General features: G+C 46.3%; 1 protein-coding gene across 1 annotated transcript in view; it reads left to right on the forward strand.

Moving 5' to 3' along the window:
* Nucleotides 1-18,358, forward strand: part of TNKS2 (tankyrase 2) — a gene marked incomplete in the record, with an annotated part of 1,900,381 nt that overhangs the window by 674,117 nt on the left and 1,207,906 nt on the right. Inside the window, 1 exon segment of the mRNA XM_044056654.1 lies at nt 16,041-16,212. Coding sequence (XP_043912589.1) covers nt 16,041-16,212 — 172 coding nt within the window.

An 18,358-nucleotide genomic window follows, 5' to 3' on the forward strand; every position in this document is an offset into this window, starting at 1 on the left:
TCCCCCCAGATTAGTCCGGATCGGGCTTCTAGTCCAGGTTCTTTTTGGTGCCAAAGAAAATGAGGGACTTGAGGCCCATTCTGGACCTCTCTACCCTGAGCCTGTCAGTTGCCAAAGAGAAGTTCCAGATGGTCACGTTACAGTCCATCATGCCGTACCTGCAAGAGCGTGACTAGATGTACTCTTTAGACCCCCCAGGATGCTTACTATCACATAAAAATGCACAGAAGCTCCAGGAGGTTCCACCGCTTCCGGCTAGGAGTCGGTCATTACCAATTTCTAGTCCTACATTTTGGTCTCACCACAGCCCCCAGGGTATTTACCAAAGTGATGGCGGTGGTAGCGGCTCACCTGAGGCTTGAGGGGATTCAGGTCTAGCCGTACCTGGACAATTGGCTCATCACTGCTCCCATCAGGAGTCTACTTTCCCAAACCAGGGATTTTTCCTGACTCTTGCCCTGCATTTGGTGATCACAGTCAATGCATCCAAATCTCTCCTAGATCCTGTACAGGTGATGGACTACATTGGTGCCAGGATAGGTACTCTTCAGTGCAAAATATTTCTGACCTCTGAGAGAGTTCAAACCCTGAGGATGCATGTCTCCCTGATCTATGGTTCTCATCTTCCAATGGCAGAGTTGGTGTTGAGGGCCCTAGGCTTGATGGCTGCGACCATATCCCTTCTACCGTGTGCTTGGTTACGCATAAGTTTTCTACAGTGGATTCTAGCTGTACAATGGTCCCTGTTTGAACTGCCTTTGACATATCTAATTCAACTCAGTCAAGTCTGTCGGTCATCCCTGATATGGTGGATGAGCTCTCCGGACATTTTGGAGGGACGACCCTTTGTTCCAGCCCTGGCCCAAACCACAGTGACCACAGATGCCTCCCAACTCAGGTGGGGAGGGCATTGTTCGACCAGGACAGTCCAAGGCCTTTGGACTCGCATAGAGACCAGCTTGCATATAAATGTCCTAGAGATGAGGGCAGTCCTTCAAGCATTGCAGGCTCTTCATGCCTTTCTTCCTCTGGGGACGATTGCTATTCAGTCAGACAACATGTCAGTGGTCTGGTATATCAACAAACAGGGAGGGACCAGATCTTACCCCCTTTGTCGCGAGGCCATGAGAGTGTGGGAATGGGCGATCTCCACCGGTCGCTTTCTCATCACAACGCACATTTTGGCACGGTCCAACATCATATTGGACAGGCTAAGTCAGACCATTCTGATGCCTTACGAGTGGTCTCTGAATCTGTCAGTAGCAGAACAGATCTTCAGTGAGTGGGGTCAACCTTGCTGTGTTCTCTTCGCATCTCCTTCCAACGCAAAGTGTGCAGCAAGTTGTTCGCTCTGACCCCCCTGCCGGGGAGTCCCCCAAAGATGCTTTAGTTCATGCTTGGCGTCCCGGTCTTCTGTATGCTTACCTGCCAGTACCTCTCATTCTGAGGTTTCTGCAGAAAGCTCGTCGACTGGGAAGCAAAGTGATCCTCATTGCCCCATTCTGGCCTCGCCAGGTATGGTTTCCCTTCCTTCGGTCTCACCTTCTGGCTCCACGTTGGATCCTAGATCCCATTCAGGATTTAATTTCACACCCTTTAGGGGTGCCTTATCTGAGTCTGGACAGCCTGAAGCTCACAGCTTGGCTGCTCCAGTTCCCCTGATTGCTAGGACTCCCAGACTATCCTCCTCAGTTAGATCTATTTTGGTAGCAGCTCATAAGTCTTCGACCAGGAAGGTTATCGCAACAAGTGGAAATGCTTTTCTTTCTGGGCCTCTCAAAGGAGTTTAGTCCCTTTAACGGCTCCTGTTTCTGCCATTCTTGATTTTCTAGCTGATATTTTCCAACACGGAGCTAGTTCTTCTACTGTCAAAGTTCAGTTGGCTGCCATTTCTCATTTTCATGTGGGCGAGAATTCTGCCTCCTTAGCCTCTTCCAGACTGTGTAAAGCCTTTATCAAAGGCACCTTTTTGTTATGCCCCCCGATCAAAGATCCTGTTCCCCCTTGGGACCTTACTATGGTTCTTCAAGCTTTGGTTGCTCTGCCTTTCGAGCCTGCCGCAACTACAGATCTGAAATTTTTATCTTGGAAAACATATTTTCTGGTGGCTATTACCTCTGCAAGAAGGGTTTCAGAATTACAGGCCTTGTCCATCAAAATGATTTTTCACAAAGACAGGGTTTAGGGTTTCCCTTCGAACCAATCCATCCTTTCTTCCTAAGGTGGCATCACCAATCAGTATCAATCAGACTATCAATTCGCCTGTGTTTTTTCCTAATTTTATGAACAAGATGGAATACAAACTCCACATGTTGGATGTTCATAGACAGTTACGATTCTATTTACACAGGACAAAAAATTTCCGTAAATCTGATCAATTGTTAGGTTTCCCCAAAAATGGTTTATAGAAGGAAACAGAAACAATCTCCAAGGTCACTATAGCTAGATGGACTTCTTCATGCATCCTGCAGGTCTATAAGGACAGAGGCAGGTCTCCTCCAGGTCAAATGAAAGCTCATTCCACTAGGTCTATGGCTACGTCTGCGGCTTTTTGGTCTAGAGTGTCTTTGGATGATATTTGATGTCCTTCAAGAATGCAACTGCAGTCATAACATATGGGTTGTCCTGCCTCAGGCAGGCCGACCCTCGGTCGGCTGGATTCCAAAGTCTGGGTCCTGCGTCGGCTGGTGTCGCCTCCTCTCCGACATCAGCACGGCTGGAGTATAAAGGCATCGGCCGATGCCATCTTCTTCAGTCTTTCTTGCCGTGCGGTGCCCGAAGCAGAAGCAGTTCGCAAGTGCCGGTCGGTCAGCTCCTGTGTTTTCAGTACCGAAGTCATCTAAAAGCTAAGTACCCCATTGGGGAACATTTTTTCTTGCCTCAGCTGATGTCAGAACAAATTGAGAAAGTTAATAATTGTTTGTCTTGTGGTAAACAAATACCTCATAAGGACTTCCATTCTTACTGCCTTCCTTGCCTGGGCCCAGACCACGACGTCTCGGCCTGTGCTGCCTGTGCTTGCTTTAATAAGCGCACTCTCAGGCGCCGGGCAGAATTTGCTGAAGACTTTTTCGGCGAATCCTTTGCGTATATCATGCCGTCGGATCAACCGACAGCTCAATCTTCCAAAAAACGGAAGGACCGGGACCGACATCCTCGGCCCGCCTCTACCGATACTACTCCTAGACCTCCGCTAGTGCTTCGTCCTGCGGAAGCGGTAATTCAACCGCTCCAGGCCGACGACACAGCGTTAGCACATCCTTCGGTCCCGGAGACCTCTCCGGTGCCGGTTGTTGATTTTCCCCCGGAAACCGAAGTTCTGGATTTACCCGACACCATTCTGGTGGACAAGGTCACTCCTGCACGTGGGGCTGCTAGGCCTCCTGTTTCTATGTCCATCAAGGCCTTTGCACGTGCTAAGGCCACCAGCCAGGCCAAGGCCCATCCTAAACCTACTGTCCAGGCCTCCTCTTCTGATAAACAGATAATGTCTCTTGCTGCAGACCTTATTTCCCTTATCAGGGGGTCTCAGCCTCACCCAGACAGAGGTTCTCAGCCTCCTGCAGAGAAAAGGCCTAGAACTGAGCAGACTGAAAATCTCTCTTCAAATGAGGCCTCTGGGGATTCTGAGCATTCAGATACTCAGGAAGAATCCTTCCAGGCCTATGAGGACTCTGATGCTGAGGAATCAATTCCCTCTGCCTCTCCTCCAGAGGATTTCACTTTTGGTAAAGTCCTGCACTCAATGAGGGAACATTTCCAATGGCAGGGTCAGGAATTCTCTGATTCCAGGAAAAGGCTACGTACCTTCCTCAAGCTTCCCCAGCACAGACCTTTAGCTATTCCCCCTGTGATGGATATTTTGGATGATGTTTTCTCCGACTCCAGTGCTAACCCTGATTCCCTCCCCCCTGCTCCTGTCAAGCCAGACAGATATTACAGAGTCCCTGACACTCACAAACATCTCATGTTAAGTTGTCAATCTCGCCTTCATTCTTGCTTGATGGGTTCGAAGCCGATCCTCGGCTCCGACTCGGCACTTGCTAAGCTCGAGAGTCACTTTTACCAGCTCGAGGCAGCCCCATATCCCATGATGCAAGGCGGTAAGTACCCAGATCTCGTTTGCCGCTTCGCTGATGAGGTCCTCCTTTTACCAGCTCCTGGTAAGTGATTTTTACATTACTATTTTTGCCCCTTTTTCTTCTAAAACTTTAAAATTTATAGTTTTAACTCAGTTGTAGTCCTTTTCTGACTAGAAATTCCCTGTCTCCTTAAAACTTTTAGTCAGACTCTCTCCCATCCCATCCCCCCCCTTGTTAGGGTGTGTGTGTGTTATTGATAGTTTTTTGGGATATATAATTTAATTTCTTGGACTGGTGTTGTGTGTGTATTATTCACCATGTCTAAGGAAAGGGTCTCAGGCTTTAAGAAGTGTGACTCGTGCTGTCAGAAGATGTCTCTGACAGACGGTCACACTTCTTGCCTTTACTGCCTGGGGCCTCTTCACCTGCAGGACTCTTGTGCTATATGTCACTCTTTTAGCCAGAGAGTCCTGCAGGAAAGAAGAAATAAATTGATTTTGAGGGGCCTTCTTAAGCCGGAGGGCTCTCCGGCCAATTCGGCTCCATCTAAGACTTCAAAGTCTTCCAAGGCCCAGGCTTCTGTGTCCAAGCCTGTGGCCTCGGCTCCGACTCTTTTAGAGTCGAGATCGGCTCCGGCTGGAGCCGATTCTGGTTTACTCAATAGCCATCGGTGCCGATTCTGGTTCGACCACTTCGGTGTCGGCTCCGATCGGTTCCGACCACCATGTGGCTCAGGCATCGGTGTCGGCTCCGACTCCCTTACATTTATGGCTGTATCGGCTCCGTCTGGAGCCGATGCATCGAAGCTACCTGTCGGTGCCGATAAGTTGTCGGCTCCGACAGTTTCTGTGGTTTCATCGGCTCCGATGGTTCCTTCGAGGAAGAGGTCTAGGTCCCCTTCCTTGGAGCCGATACTCTCGGCTCCGGCTTCGCCTCTCCTCTCGGAACGGAGCCATCGGAGCCGATCTTCAAGGTCATCCAGGCTTTCTGACCATGATTTAGAGAGAGTGGTCAGTAGATTACTAAAATCACAGGCACTGGCCCAAATGCTACATAGTCCGTCTCAGCAGACGACTATTAGTCCACACCCCATTGCAGTTCCTCCTTCGACTCTACCCCAGATTTTGGAGTTGGAGTCTTCGGGAATTGTTTCTGCTACGGCTGAGGGACAGATACCCCCTTCTGCTCCTTCAGCCTCTACTCTTATCTCCTCTTCGAGACCTTCCTTAGAGGGATTCGGTGGCCGGGCTTCCTGGTCTCCTCCGAGGGGTGAGTGGCATCGGACCCTTGTCCGACCCGCTCTTCCCTTGGAGCCTCGGCCTTAGTGAGCTCGGCTCCGACATCTGCCTCGGAGCCTTCCTTCGGTGGGTCCTGGAGTTCCTAGCTCTTGAGCGGGTTCTCTCGGACCTCCCTGGGAGGAGCCTCGAGGTGATGAAGAGTGTGCTGGCCACTGGACTCAGCCAGCAGTCTGTTCCCTTAGCTCCTCCCTCTATAGTGCCTGTTGACATCTCTGCCACTTCTCTTGCTCCCGGACCCAGAGATCCTCCGCCTCAGGTTTCCCCACTGGGAATATCCCCCTCTTCCGAGGATTCTCCTGATTTGTCGGGTGATCCTCCGCGGAAGAGGACTTGTAAGAGGAAACACGTAGACTCCCCTGAGTCTATCACTTCGGATACTGACTTAGATGAGTCAGAGGGATCCCCAAGATCCCCCTCTGAGGATGTCTCCTTCTCAGACATCCTAGAACTCCTTAGACAGAGGGGAAACTGGCCCACCAACAATCCCTCTGAGGATGAGTCAGTATACCTGGAGGCGTTTGGATCTCGACCCTCCACCTCCTGGGTGTCTCCGCCTTTTGACCCCCTTATGCAGGTTATTGCTCGAAAGGCGTGGGCTGCTCCTGACTCTGTAGAGCCAGTCGCTAGGAGGCCTTCTAATTTTATTACTCCCCGGTCGGACAAGCAATTCCCCACAAAAGGTGCCCCCCCTGATGCCATGGTGGTGGCGGCTGCCACTAAGAAGGAACTTGCAGATCCTTCCGTACCTGTCCATCCTCCTAATAAGGACTCTAGGACCATGGATAGATATGGTAAGCGGATGTTTTCTTCAGCGACCTTTGCTATGCGTTCGCTGAACTACCTGTGTCACTTCACCAGACTCCAGAGGGATATCCTTAAGGAGCTAGGTGAAGTAGTACAGGATCCTACAGCTGCAGGGGCTCAAGAAAAAATTGCTTCGCAGCTAGGAACCCTTAACTCCATTGCTAACTCCTCCATGCGGCTGATATCATATGCTGCTGATGGAGCGAGTAGAGCCGCAGGTACAGGTGTGGCTCTTAGACGCCAAGCCTGGATGCGGCTCTGTAATTTTGCAGATCCCTTTAAGACGTCCTTCACAAACTCTCCCTTTGATGGGTCAGCGTTGTTTGGCCCTCAAGTGAAGGAAACGTTGACCAGGTGTGAGCAGGATGGCAAAACTCTTTCTGCGTAGGAGTCCGTTTTCCACCCCTTCTAGACCTTACCCCAAAGGACAGAAGGGTGGCAAAATGTGGTTCCGAAATCCCAAGGAGTCACGCCGGATTCACGTGGTCAGTTTACCCCTAGAGGCAGAGGGGTAACAACAACAGACGCCTAGAGGCAGAGGGGTCCACAAAACCAGGGAAACAGAGAGTCTCTCTGACAAGCCCTTTCAGCATCCCTGAGATGTTGCCCGGCTGTCCCGCCTTGGAGGCAGTCGGGGGAAGACTATCGCTGTACCCAGAAGCCTGGCGTTCCTTCACTCAAGACAGATGGGTACAGTCGATCATATCCGAGGGTTACAAAATTCCTTTCGAGGAAAGTCCTTTCTATCCCTCAAATTCCCTTCCAGATGTACCACACGGTCTAAGGGAAATTGCAGAGTTAGAAGTCTTAAAACTACTGCAAAAAAGAGCCATTCAGCCAGTTACAACAGATCATTCAGAGCCCGGAATCTACTCAAGGTTGTTTTTGGTCCCCAAAAAGACGGGAGACTGGAGACCAATATTGGATCTCAGCAGACTCAACAAGTCTGTGAGGAAGACAAGATTCCGAATGGTCACTCTTCAGTCAATACTGCCCTTCTTACAGAAGGACAACTGGATGTGCTCAATAGATCTTCAGGATGCGTACTATCACATAAAAATTCACAGACGCTCCAGGAGATTTCTCCACTTTCGGCTGGGGTCCAGTCATTTCCAGTTCAGAGCCCTGCCCTTTGGTCTCACTACAGCCCCCAGAGTGTTCAGCAAATGCATGGCAGTGGTCACGGCTCACCTGAGACGTCAAGGATTCCAGGTGTTTCCGTATCTCGACGACTGGCTCCTTTCAGCCACCACCAGGCATCAGCTTGTTCAAGCCAGGGATTACACAATAAATCTTTGTTCTCATTTGGGCATCTCGATCAACTTTGAAAAGTCATCCTTGTTGCCCTGCCAGTCTATTACTTTCATAGGCGCAAACTTAAACACTGTTCGGATGTCAGCTACCCTTACAGATCAAAGAGTTTCAGACATTCAAAGTCAAGTCAGGATCATTCTAGCCAACAAGAAAGTACAGGCCAGAATGGTTCTAAAGGTATTGGGTCTCATGGCTGCGGCCATTACTCTTCTTCCCCTGGCTCGCTTCTACATGCGCCTTCTTCAGTGGATGTTGTTCACTCAGTGGTCTTACCAACAACTTCCAATGCGTCACCAAATACTGGTGACACAGATTTGCAAGAATCATCTTGCTTGGTGGATCACTTCTCCCCAGATTCACCAAGGCAGACACTTTGTACCCCATCCCGGTAGCCACTGTCACCACGGATGCCTCCTTGATCGGGTGGGGGGGTCATTATCAGGGCAGGATGGTTCATGGGACGTGGCAACCATTCGAATACCACCTGCACATAAATGTCCTAGAGATGAGAGCAGTGCTTTTAACGTTGCAAGCCCTCAACGACTTTCTTCCCGTAGGGACAATTGCAGTCCACACAGACAACATGTCTGTAGTTTGGTATATCAACAAACAGGGCGGAACCAAGTCCTACCCCTTGTGTCGAGAAGCCCTCAGACCTTGGCAATGGGCGATCTCCTCTCATTGGTTTCTGGTAGCAACGCATATCCCTGGGAAAACCAACATTTTAGCGGACAGATTGAGCAGAGCTATTCTCATGCCTCACGAGTGGTCTCTCAAGCAATCTGTAGTGGAAGAGATTTTTCTGGAATGGGGTCGCCCATGTTGCGATCTTTTTGCTACTCCCCAAAACAGCAAATGCCCAGACTTCTTCTCTCTTCCCTCTGCCAGGCCATCCCCCCAGAGACGCTCTGACCCAGGATTGGCCCCAGGGACTTCTTTATGCCTTTCCTCCTTTTCCTCTGATCCCTCAAGTTATCCAGAAAGCAACCGTTTTGAGAGCCAAAATGATTCTCATTGCTCCTTATTGGCCTCGACACATTTGGTTTCCGTTCCTCCATCGTCACCTTTTGGTGCAGCCATGGCATCTGGACCCAGTGCCAGATCTTCTGATTCACCAATCCGGTCAGCTGCACCGGTCTATCCCTTCTCTCAACCTCACAGCATGGTTGCTCCACTTCCTTCCTTAGCCAGGCTTCCTTTGATCTCTAACCCCGTTAGAGACATTCTAGTAGCTTCCTTAAAATCCTCTACCAGGAGGATTTATACAAGCAAATGGAAGTGTTTCTCTTATTGGGCTAAAGCCAAGAATATTGATCCCTTCACTGCTCCAGTTTAGGCAGTTTTGGATTTCTTAGCGGAGATTTTTCATGCAGGCTCCTCTTCTTCCACAGTTAGAGTTCAATTGTCTGCTATCTCGAACTTTCATGTTGGGTTCGCAGATCACAATATTATGTCCCACAGGCTTTGTAGAGCCTTCTTGAAAGGAATTTTCCTCCTGAAGCCTCCAGTCAGGAGCCCACCTCCTCAATGGGATCTAAATTTAGTGCTGACATCCTTGATTCTTCCCCCCTTCGAGCCAGCTGTTTCTTGCTCCCTGAAATTTCTTTCATGGAAAACCTTATTCCTAGTAGCTATTACATCGGCCAGGAGGGTGTCTGAACTTCATGCTCTATCTGTTCGCCCCCCCCTATTTGGTCTTTCACAAAGACAGAGTATCATTGAGAACTAATCCGACCTTTTTGCCTAAGGTCGCCTCAAAGACTAATTTAAATCAATCCATTGATCTCCCTGTATTTTTTCCAAACTATTCTAACAGATCGGAACAAAAACTACATTATCTTGATGTCCACCGACAACTCAGATATTATTTGGACAGAACAAAAGGAAATCCGATCAACTCTTTGTTTCCTATGCTGATAACAAGAAAGGCCTTCCTGTCTCAAAAGTGACCTTATCTAGATGGCTTTCTTCTGTCATCTCTGAAATTTATCAGCTCAGGGGAAAACAGCTGTGCTCAAAACCTAAAGCACATTCAACCAGAAGCTTAGCTACTTCTACAGCCTTTCAAGCTAGACTTCCTTTAGACACTATTTGTGCAGCGGCCACTTGGGCCACTCCTCATACTTTTGTTTCCCATTACAAATTGGACTTGGCCTCCAGGGACAGAGCCAGTTTTGGCTCTACAGTCCTCAGGAGTCTGTTCCATTGAGCCACCCAGGATAGAGGTGCTAGGGACGCGGTCCCATCAAGCAGAATGAAGGAGATTGACAACTTAACATTGAGAAGTTATGTACCTACCATAACGTTCCATGTTAGTTGTCTTCTCTCGCCTTCTTTCTTGCGACCCTCCCTCCTTCCCCCAGGCCTGGACAGACCTTTCTCTACGAGGAGTTATGATGCTGAAGACCATACAGAGCTGGTCCTTCTTCCATCCTGCAAGTTTTTCTTCTTCCTTCTTCCTTTGGGAAGTGTTTATGCTAGGTGCTATTGCCTTTTTGTCATCAAACGAGATCTGGGTACTTACCGCCTTGCATCATGGGATATGGGGCTGCCTCGAGCTGGTAAAAGTGACTCTCGAGCTTAGCAAGTGCCGAGTCGGAGCTGAGGATCGTCTCCGAACCCATCAAGCAAGAAAGAAGGCGAGAGAAGACAACTAACATGGAACGTTATGGTAGGTACATAACTTCTCATTTAAGGCCCACTCCATGGATTTAGAAACTATTTCACAGGGCCCCAAGGGAGTGGCTACTTCCACTGCCAAGACTCCTTTGCCAGCGGATAGGGAAGCTAGGTCTCTGGAGAGATGGGGTAAAAAAGTGTATACCTCTACCACCGTAGCCATGAGGTCACTTAACTGCCTTTTTCATATGTTTCAGTACCAGGATTTTTTACTGGATGATTTACAGAAAAGGTTAGCCTCTCCTGAGCCTATTGATAGAAAGGCATTGCAGGATCACATACATAACACTCAGCAGGTTAACAATCATTTTCTTCAGTGTGGTTATGATGCATTGGAGGCTTCATGTAGGGCAGCTATAACTGGGGCTGTGATTCGTAGACATGCTTGGTTAAAAGATCAGTCCCTGCCAGACCATGTCAAAGTAAAGTTACTTGATGCACCTCTGGAAAAACAGAAGCTTTTTGGTGCTAATGCACAAGATGTGTTGAAATCTATTGAGGAAAAAGCTAAGTCAGTGCAGACAGCCAAGGATTTCCTCCAGGTTCAGCCACCCAGATTTATTAGAAACTGGCCTTCAAAGAATTGGTCCTTCCCAGACTCGGATAAGTTTCAAAGGGGAAAGAACAGGCGTGGCCGAGGGCAATACCGAGGCTCCTACAGGGGCCGCCAATGGCAACCTTCAAATCAAAGAAGTGCTGCAGCCAGTCCAGCTGCACCACAAGGACAATCACAATGACTTGACTTTCTTACCGCCTACAAGGGCTCAGAGAGAAGCACCCTTGGGTGGAAAATTATCCTTATTCTCAAAAAACTGGCATATCTTAACCAAGGACAACTGGATTCTGGATTTAATAGACAAGGGTTACAGATTCCACTTCCATTCTTTACCTACAAGACAAGGCATGCCAAACCTGCCACACCATCAAAGGGCAGAGGCACTCATTCAAGTTTCAAAGCTATTAACTATAAAAGCAATAGAAAAGGTACCTCCTCAGGAACAAGGCCAGGGATTTTACTCAAGACTGTTCCTTGTTCCAAGAAAGGAAAACAAATGGAGGCCTATACTGGACTTGTCTACTCTAAATACCTTTCTCATTGTGCTAAAGTTCAAAATGCTGACGTTACAGCAACTCCTTCCCATGCTGGGCAAGGGGTCTTGGCTGGACACTCTGGACCTCAAGGAGGCATACCTGCATGTCCCAATCAGACAAAGTTGCAGAAGATACCTCAGATTTCTTGCAGGGACAGAGCATTATCAATTCTCAGCATTGCCGTTTGGCTTATCTACTGTGCCCAGAGTGTTCACGAAATGCCTGGCATCAGTAGTGGCACACTGCAGACTCCAGGGAATTCAGATATACCCTTACCTGGACAACTGCCTCATACAAGCAGACAACAAACAAACCTTAATAAAAAACTTGGACTATGTCACGCAATTACTACAGGCCTTGGGATACACAGTCAACATTCAAAAATCAAGACTACTGCCATCCCAACAGATTATTTTCCTGGGAGCCAAACTGGACACAGAAACACAAATGGCCTACCTCACAGAGGAAAAACAACAACAGTTACCAGAGTACTTCAAAGGCCTAGCACAGCTCTCCCAGCTGACTGCAAGGAAACTCCTGCAGGCCCTGGGATTCATGGCATCATGCATTCTTCTGATACCTTTGGCAAGACTTCATATGAGAAAGCTGCAATGGTATTTGAAAAGCTTATGGTCCCAACACAGCCAAAGCCTAGAGGACATAATCCCACTTATTCCATGTCTGCAAAAAGAATTCTTGTGGTGGGCTCAAGCAAGTCAGTTAAACAAGGGCATGTCTTTCAACAGACCTCAAGCAGGTCAAATGATTACAACAGGCACCTCAGATCATGGATGGGGGGGCGCACATGGAGGGCAGATGCGTTCAGGGTCAATGGACAACAAAGGAAAGACATCTGCACATAAACCAAAAAGAGATGTTGGCAGTGATACATGCAATCGAGAGTTTCGAAAGATCACTGCAACAAGGACATTTGCTGATAAGGACAGACAACACCACTGTCATGTGGTATATAAACAAGCAGGGAGGGACTCATTCTTACCCCCTCTGCAGACTAACAATGATTCTCTGGGAAAAAGCATTGAGTCTGAAGATACACCTGCAATCCCAGTTTGTGCCAGGCAAGGACAATGTACTGGCGGACAAGCTGAGCAGAAATTTCTTGGATCCACACGAATGGATGCTGCATCCCCACATTTTCTCTCAAATAACAAAGACATGGGGAAGACCGGACATAGATCTCTTTGCGTCTCACACGAATCATCACCTGGAAAAGTTCTGTACAAGGACCCAACATCCTCTAGCCTGGGCAACGGATGCTCTCTCCTTCAGCTGGAACTCCCTAAACATTTATGTATTTCCTCCTCTGCCATTGTTGACCAAGGTGATTCTGAAGATCAAAGCAGAACAACCAACAGGCTTTTTGATAGCTCCAGACTGGCCAAACCAACACTGGTACCCATTGCTGTTGAGCATATCTCGGACCAAACCGTGGCCTCTGCCCCTATGGCCCCTGCTTCTAACACAACACAACTACAGGACTGTTCACCAAAACCTGAAAACATTACATCTAACAGCCTGGAGGTTACTTTAACTTCTTCCACTTCCTCTCTTTCCAAGACAGTTCAGGACATCTTATTGGAAGCACGCAGACCTTCCACCAGAAAAACCTATTCAGCCAAGTGGAAGAGATTTAGCATCTGGGCTGCCAACAGGGGTCAGAATACAACAGTACTGAGTGTACCTCAGATATTGGAATACTTGGCAGAAATGTTTCATTCTGGACTCTCATATTCATCCATAAAGATTCATGCCTCAGCAATCTCAGCAAGATACAATTGTGATCCACCAGTGTTTTCACATCCTTTGCTAAGACTGTTCCTAAGAGGGATAAAGAATATCAAGCCTCCCAGAAAACAACCAGTACCTGCATGGGACCTCAATTTTGTATTGGAAAAATTAACTCTTCCTCCCTTTGAGCCAGCAGCAACCTCAGAGATGCAATTTCTATCATGGAAAACGGTTTTTCTATTGGCAGTCACATCAGCAAGAAGAGTCTCGGAGATACAGGCCCTCATGGCAGTACCTCCTTTTCTCATTTTTCATCAGGACAGAGTCTCTCTAAGAACAAATCCTTCTTTCATGCCAAAAGTAATTTCCAGGGTGTCTTTAAATCAAGCTATTCACCTTCCTACTTTCTTCCCCAATCTTCAAAATAGGGGGGAAAGACTGCTGCATACCTTGGATATACACAGGCAACTACGCTACTACTTGGACAGAACTAAGGCCACCAGAAAGTCTGACCAGCTGTTTGTAGCCTATGCTGCTGGAATACAAGGAAAAGCAATCTCCAAGCAAACAATATCAAAATGGATTGGACACTGCATCAGATTCTGCTATTCTTACCATGGAAAAAGTGTGCCAGCCAATATTAGGCCACATTCCACCAGAGCTATAGCCACATCCACAGCTTTCCTAAGAGAAGTGGCTACAAAGGACATTCTAGAGGCTGCTACATGGAGCTCCGTGCATACATTTACCAAGCACTACAACCTGTCTTTATACTCTAGGTCCCGAGCAGGCTTTGCCTCGGCAGTCCTGCAGGGCATTTTAGCTACACCATCTTTTTCTTAGCTCCATCCACCCCCAGCTTGGCTATGGTATTCAACCCATATGTTATGACTGCAGTTGCATTCTTGAAGGACATAGTACAGTTTTGTATCTACCATAAATGTAGATGTCCGATAGATATGCAACTGCAGTCGGATTTTCCCTCCCTCCGTCCCCTCTTTTCTCTCTTTTGGGTCCATTCCCCTTGTTCCTTTTAGCTGGGGGTATTTCCTATGGTGTATCTGTTTATTACTGTTGTGCATGTCTGGAATTGTTATCCATTCACCAAATTTAGCCTTCCTGGGAGGGCACCTGGCATCTGGGGCAAGAAACACTGAAGAAGATGACGTCGGCCGATGCCTTTATACTCCAGCCGTGCTGACGTCGGAGAGGAGGCGACACCAGCCGACGCCGGACCCAGACATTGGAATCCGGCCGACCGAGGGCTGCCTGAGGCAGGACAACCCATATGTTATGACTGCAGTTGCATATCTATTGGACACCTACATTTATGGTAGGTACAAAACTGTACTTTCTGCAGCTACTTGGTCCTCATCTCATACATTTATTTCTCATTGCAAACTGGATTTGACTTCCAGAAGGAGAGCATCCTTTGGTTCCGTGGTGCTCTGGAATATCCCTCTATGAGGGCCTGCCAGGAGTTTAGTAGCTGGGGACTCTTTCCCGCAGGTTGAAGACCAAATGAAGTAAACTACTTCAGATGAAGTTATGTACTCACCATAACATTCCATCTGAGTAGTTGTACTTCATTTGTCTTCAACCGTCCCTCCCTCCTTCCCCCGTACCTTGGTGCATGATGAGCCTATGGGCTGCAGTATAGGTCACAAGTAAATCTTTTGGGTCAGGTTCTCACTATAAGTTCAGCAAACTTGATTTGGGGATGGAAGGCAGTGGAGGTGTATTATGTGTTAGGGGGAGGGGTTTGGAGCTTGGAGCTGATGCTAGCAAAAGTTGCCGGCTCGGATCCGATACGGGTCTGTAACCCACAGGTTGAAGACAAATTAAGTACAACTACTCAGATGGAACGTTATGGTGAGTGCAAAACTTCTTTTTTCAATTGAATTGTACAGGTTATAGGTCACATTAAAGGTGGGAAAAGTTTTGAAATGATTTGTTGTGGTCTCTCTTTTTTATGTCACAAAAACCTGGCATTTTAACAGGGGTGTGTGCACTTTTTATATCCACTGTATATATTTGTGTGTACGTGAGTGTGAGCGCGTGTTCTGAAACTAAGATGCTTTTAAAGAGTCGTTGGGTATTAATATATTGAGGAGAGTGACATGATGAGGAGGATGGGTTTTTAGCATTGGAGTCTACAAACAGTATATCTTGCATGTTTTCTTGGGCTTCTTTAAGAGCTGTTGGGTAAAGGCACCTGTTAAAAGTTAATGTCAGAATATAGGAAATGTAATAGAAGGAAAAGAGCAATGTAGCATATTTCAGGTATATGTGAACATGTTTAGCATGGTTATGCCTTCATGATGTAAATGGGTGAGATTTGACACAGAATGATATACAAACAGTTTAAGGTGCATCTCATCCAGCAGCTGTGGGTTACACTCTTTGACCATGTTCCCCTGTCCTGGAACTGCTTTTGGAACTGAATTATCACTTGATGTATACTTCAAAAAATAATTTACCGTAGTTAAATTTTATGGTACAGTTTTTATAAGCCAGTGCCATTTAACTTAGTTTTCCTCCTTTGTGTCAAAAAACCTCTGCCAATTGGTCCTTGTTAAGAGACTTGCCTGCTGATGTACAGTTTGTATAGATAGCCATGTGAATGACTGGCGATGCTGGTTAACGTCAAGGGTCTTTTCTGCTTTTGAGAGTCTTGTTTTTTTTTTTGTCTGGGCTGAATTTGGAGTCCCTCATCTTCATATAAGCAGTTTTTGACTACTAGCTTTGGGAGTTGGTAGGAGAATTAATTTAACTAAGTGGCTCGAACAGGACTTTTTTCAAACCCGATGAGCTTTCCAGTATTTACTTTTTATTCACTTGGCATTTTAGTAGCATATGCAAAGAGCTTTCGTCATAAAGTCTGTGGATAAGTTGTCATAGTAAGTCATTTTTTATTAGTTACTTCATCTAACTGCATACTCTTATTAGTTGCACAAATGGAGTTGATCAATAAGAAATGTTTTTCTTATGCAGTGTTTTTAATGTTATGCTTTATCCCAAGGTCAATGCATTGGATAATTTAGGACAAACACCTCTACACAGAGCTGCCCACAGTGGTCATATCCTTACATGTCGGTTGCTTCTAAATTCTGGATGTGATCCAACACTTGTTTCATTGCAAGGCTTTACTGCTTCCCAGATGGGCAATGAAAGCATCCAGCAGATATTACAAGGTTTGGAATCCTAAATAAGTCTTTTATTCCTCTCTCTCTCTCTCTCTCTCTCGTTAACTCCTTTTTTAAAGGCATCAGATGTTTTAGATGGTATTATGTGGAGTTTGTGGTTCATTATTACATGTATTAAAACATTTTCTTCTCATATTAAGAACAGTTTTGTTTTATGTCTGGTCTGTTTTTTATTCTTTCATGTTACCCTTCACTTTTTTCTAAAGGGCATTGTGTGCTTGCTTGTTTCCACAGTTTCCTTGGTGATTATGGAGAAGTTGTGGTTTTCATAGAAACTTTAGTGTTGTAGTCATGATTTCATGTTTAAACAGCATTAACTGTAGAATGCTTGGTCAACATTTAATTAGTGTTGCAGTAGCCAAAGCTATTTTGGTTATATTCTCCAAGGACATGACCAATCCAGCCAACTTTTCTAAACTCAAAGGCACCTTCTACGGGTCCTGTCAGGAGCTCAAGTAGAGCTGTATATAAAAAGGCAGTTAAAGCATCAAAGGTTTCTGATCTTTCTTGCTTCCGAAGTGTGTTCTTTCCTTGGATTTTATGGTTCTGACTGTTGGTGTTGGCTATCATTCTTTTAAGGCTAGGCTTGTAAGCCCCTGCTAGGGAAAAACTTCCACTGCTATGTTTTTTTTCTGAACATATCTAGTGTGTTTTTTTTCTTTGAATTTATCATTATTTGGGGTAGGACATTTATTTTGTTTAGACTATCATCCTTGTCTAAGGAGTTTTTACTGTAATGAATGTTTGTGGTAACGTGGGTAAAAACTTATGCCCTGACTGAAATCACTGTTGCAGTATTCTTAACATACGGCTTTTCATCAACTGATACCAAACTCTCTACTTTTTTGAGGGTGTAAGTTTGATGCGTGACCTCAGCTCTCATGCGTCTGGTTATATAGGTAGATGTATCCATGAGTACCTCAGAGTGTCTTGCTGCCAGCCTGAACGCAGGTTGCATATCCATCAAACTGATGATCTTTGGGTCATGTACTGTTGCTTTGCTTTTCATGTTTCAGATAAGTGCCCCATTGGGGAATTGTACTTTTTCCAAGTATTTTGATTATGTAGATCACTTTAATTAGGTGTCCTCTGGGAGGGGTAAGTGCAGGTGTGGCAGGCAGATCCTGTATAAAGTCTTGCACGCTAAGTGTCTTTTGTTTAGGCCCAGAACATGACTACAGAAACTGCTGCTTCTGCCAGTTTGTTTGTTCCTAAAAAAACCCTTGGATTGATGCTTTTCTCCTTTAACACATTCCTGGAAACGCAGCATCTGAAATGCCTGACAAAAGCTAAAATGGCAGAATCCCCTGCATCCAGCATCACCCTTCCACCTAAGAAGAAAAGCAAAAGGCCTCACTATGACTCGTAGTCTTTCATTTCCAAGTCAGATGTTCCCACTGAGGTTACTGAACCTGCAGTTTCAGATAGCTTTTCAGTTGCCCACTACTGGGACCCCATTGGAGACGCCTAGAAAGCACTCACAATATTGATGGTAAGAATATCTATCTAAAAAGATAAAAATTCAACCCATATAAAAAAGAAAACACAAAAAAAAAAAAAAAAAGTTTTTCCAGGGCAAAGGCCCCATGAACCCTCAAAGCCCCTGCTCCTTATATATTTATACTGAGTTGGAGATTGCACAATGGTAGAGAAAGGGTAACTTCCCAATCCCTGCTGTCCCCCAGTTTTGCAGAAAGTAATTTTGGCACACTGCAGTTATCTGATTTATTTGATTCCTTGTAGTGACATAAAAAAATGTTTGATATGCAGAATGTTCGACTAAGCAGATTGTTCTCATATATGCCATAATTCAAACCAAGCTAACACAGACATGTTAACATTGCCAAAAACATTGACACACTAATGCATATCCTCTGAAGAGAAACTCCAGAGCGTGCAAATTTTCAAACATGTTTTATTGGGGGGGGGGGGGTAAGGCCCCATACCCCATGCTAATTTATTCCAACTCCCAAGATCTCACATTCCGCCGGGAATGGGCCTATTCACCAACCCAGGGAATTCTATTTCACAGACCTGTTGACTGTCTTTTTTGTTAACCAAAGTCTTTCGACAAAACAGAGTTTGACTTGAACTAAATCGACTAATAGCAGTGAACATGTAGATAACATCCTTA

Source organism: Protopterus annectens, chromosome 14.part0, assembly GCF_019279795.1.
Source record: "Protopterus annectens isolate FY-2018-M chromosome 14.part0, PAN1.0, whole genome shotgun sequence".
NCBI lineage: Eukaryota > Metazoa > Chordata > Ceratodontiformes > Protopteridae > Protopterus > Protopterus annectens.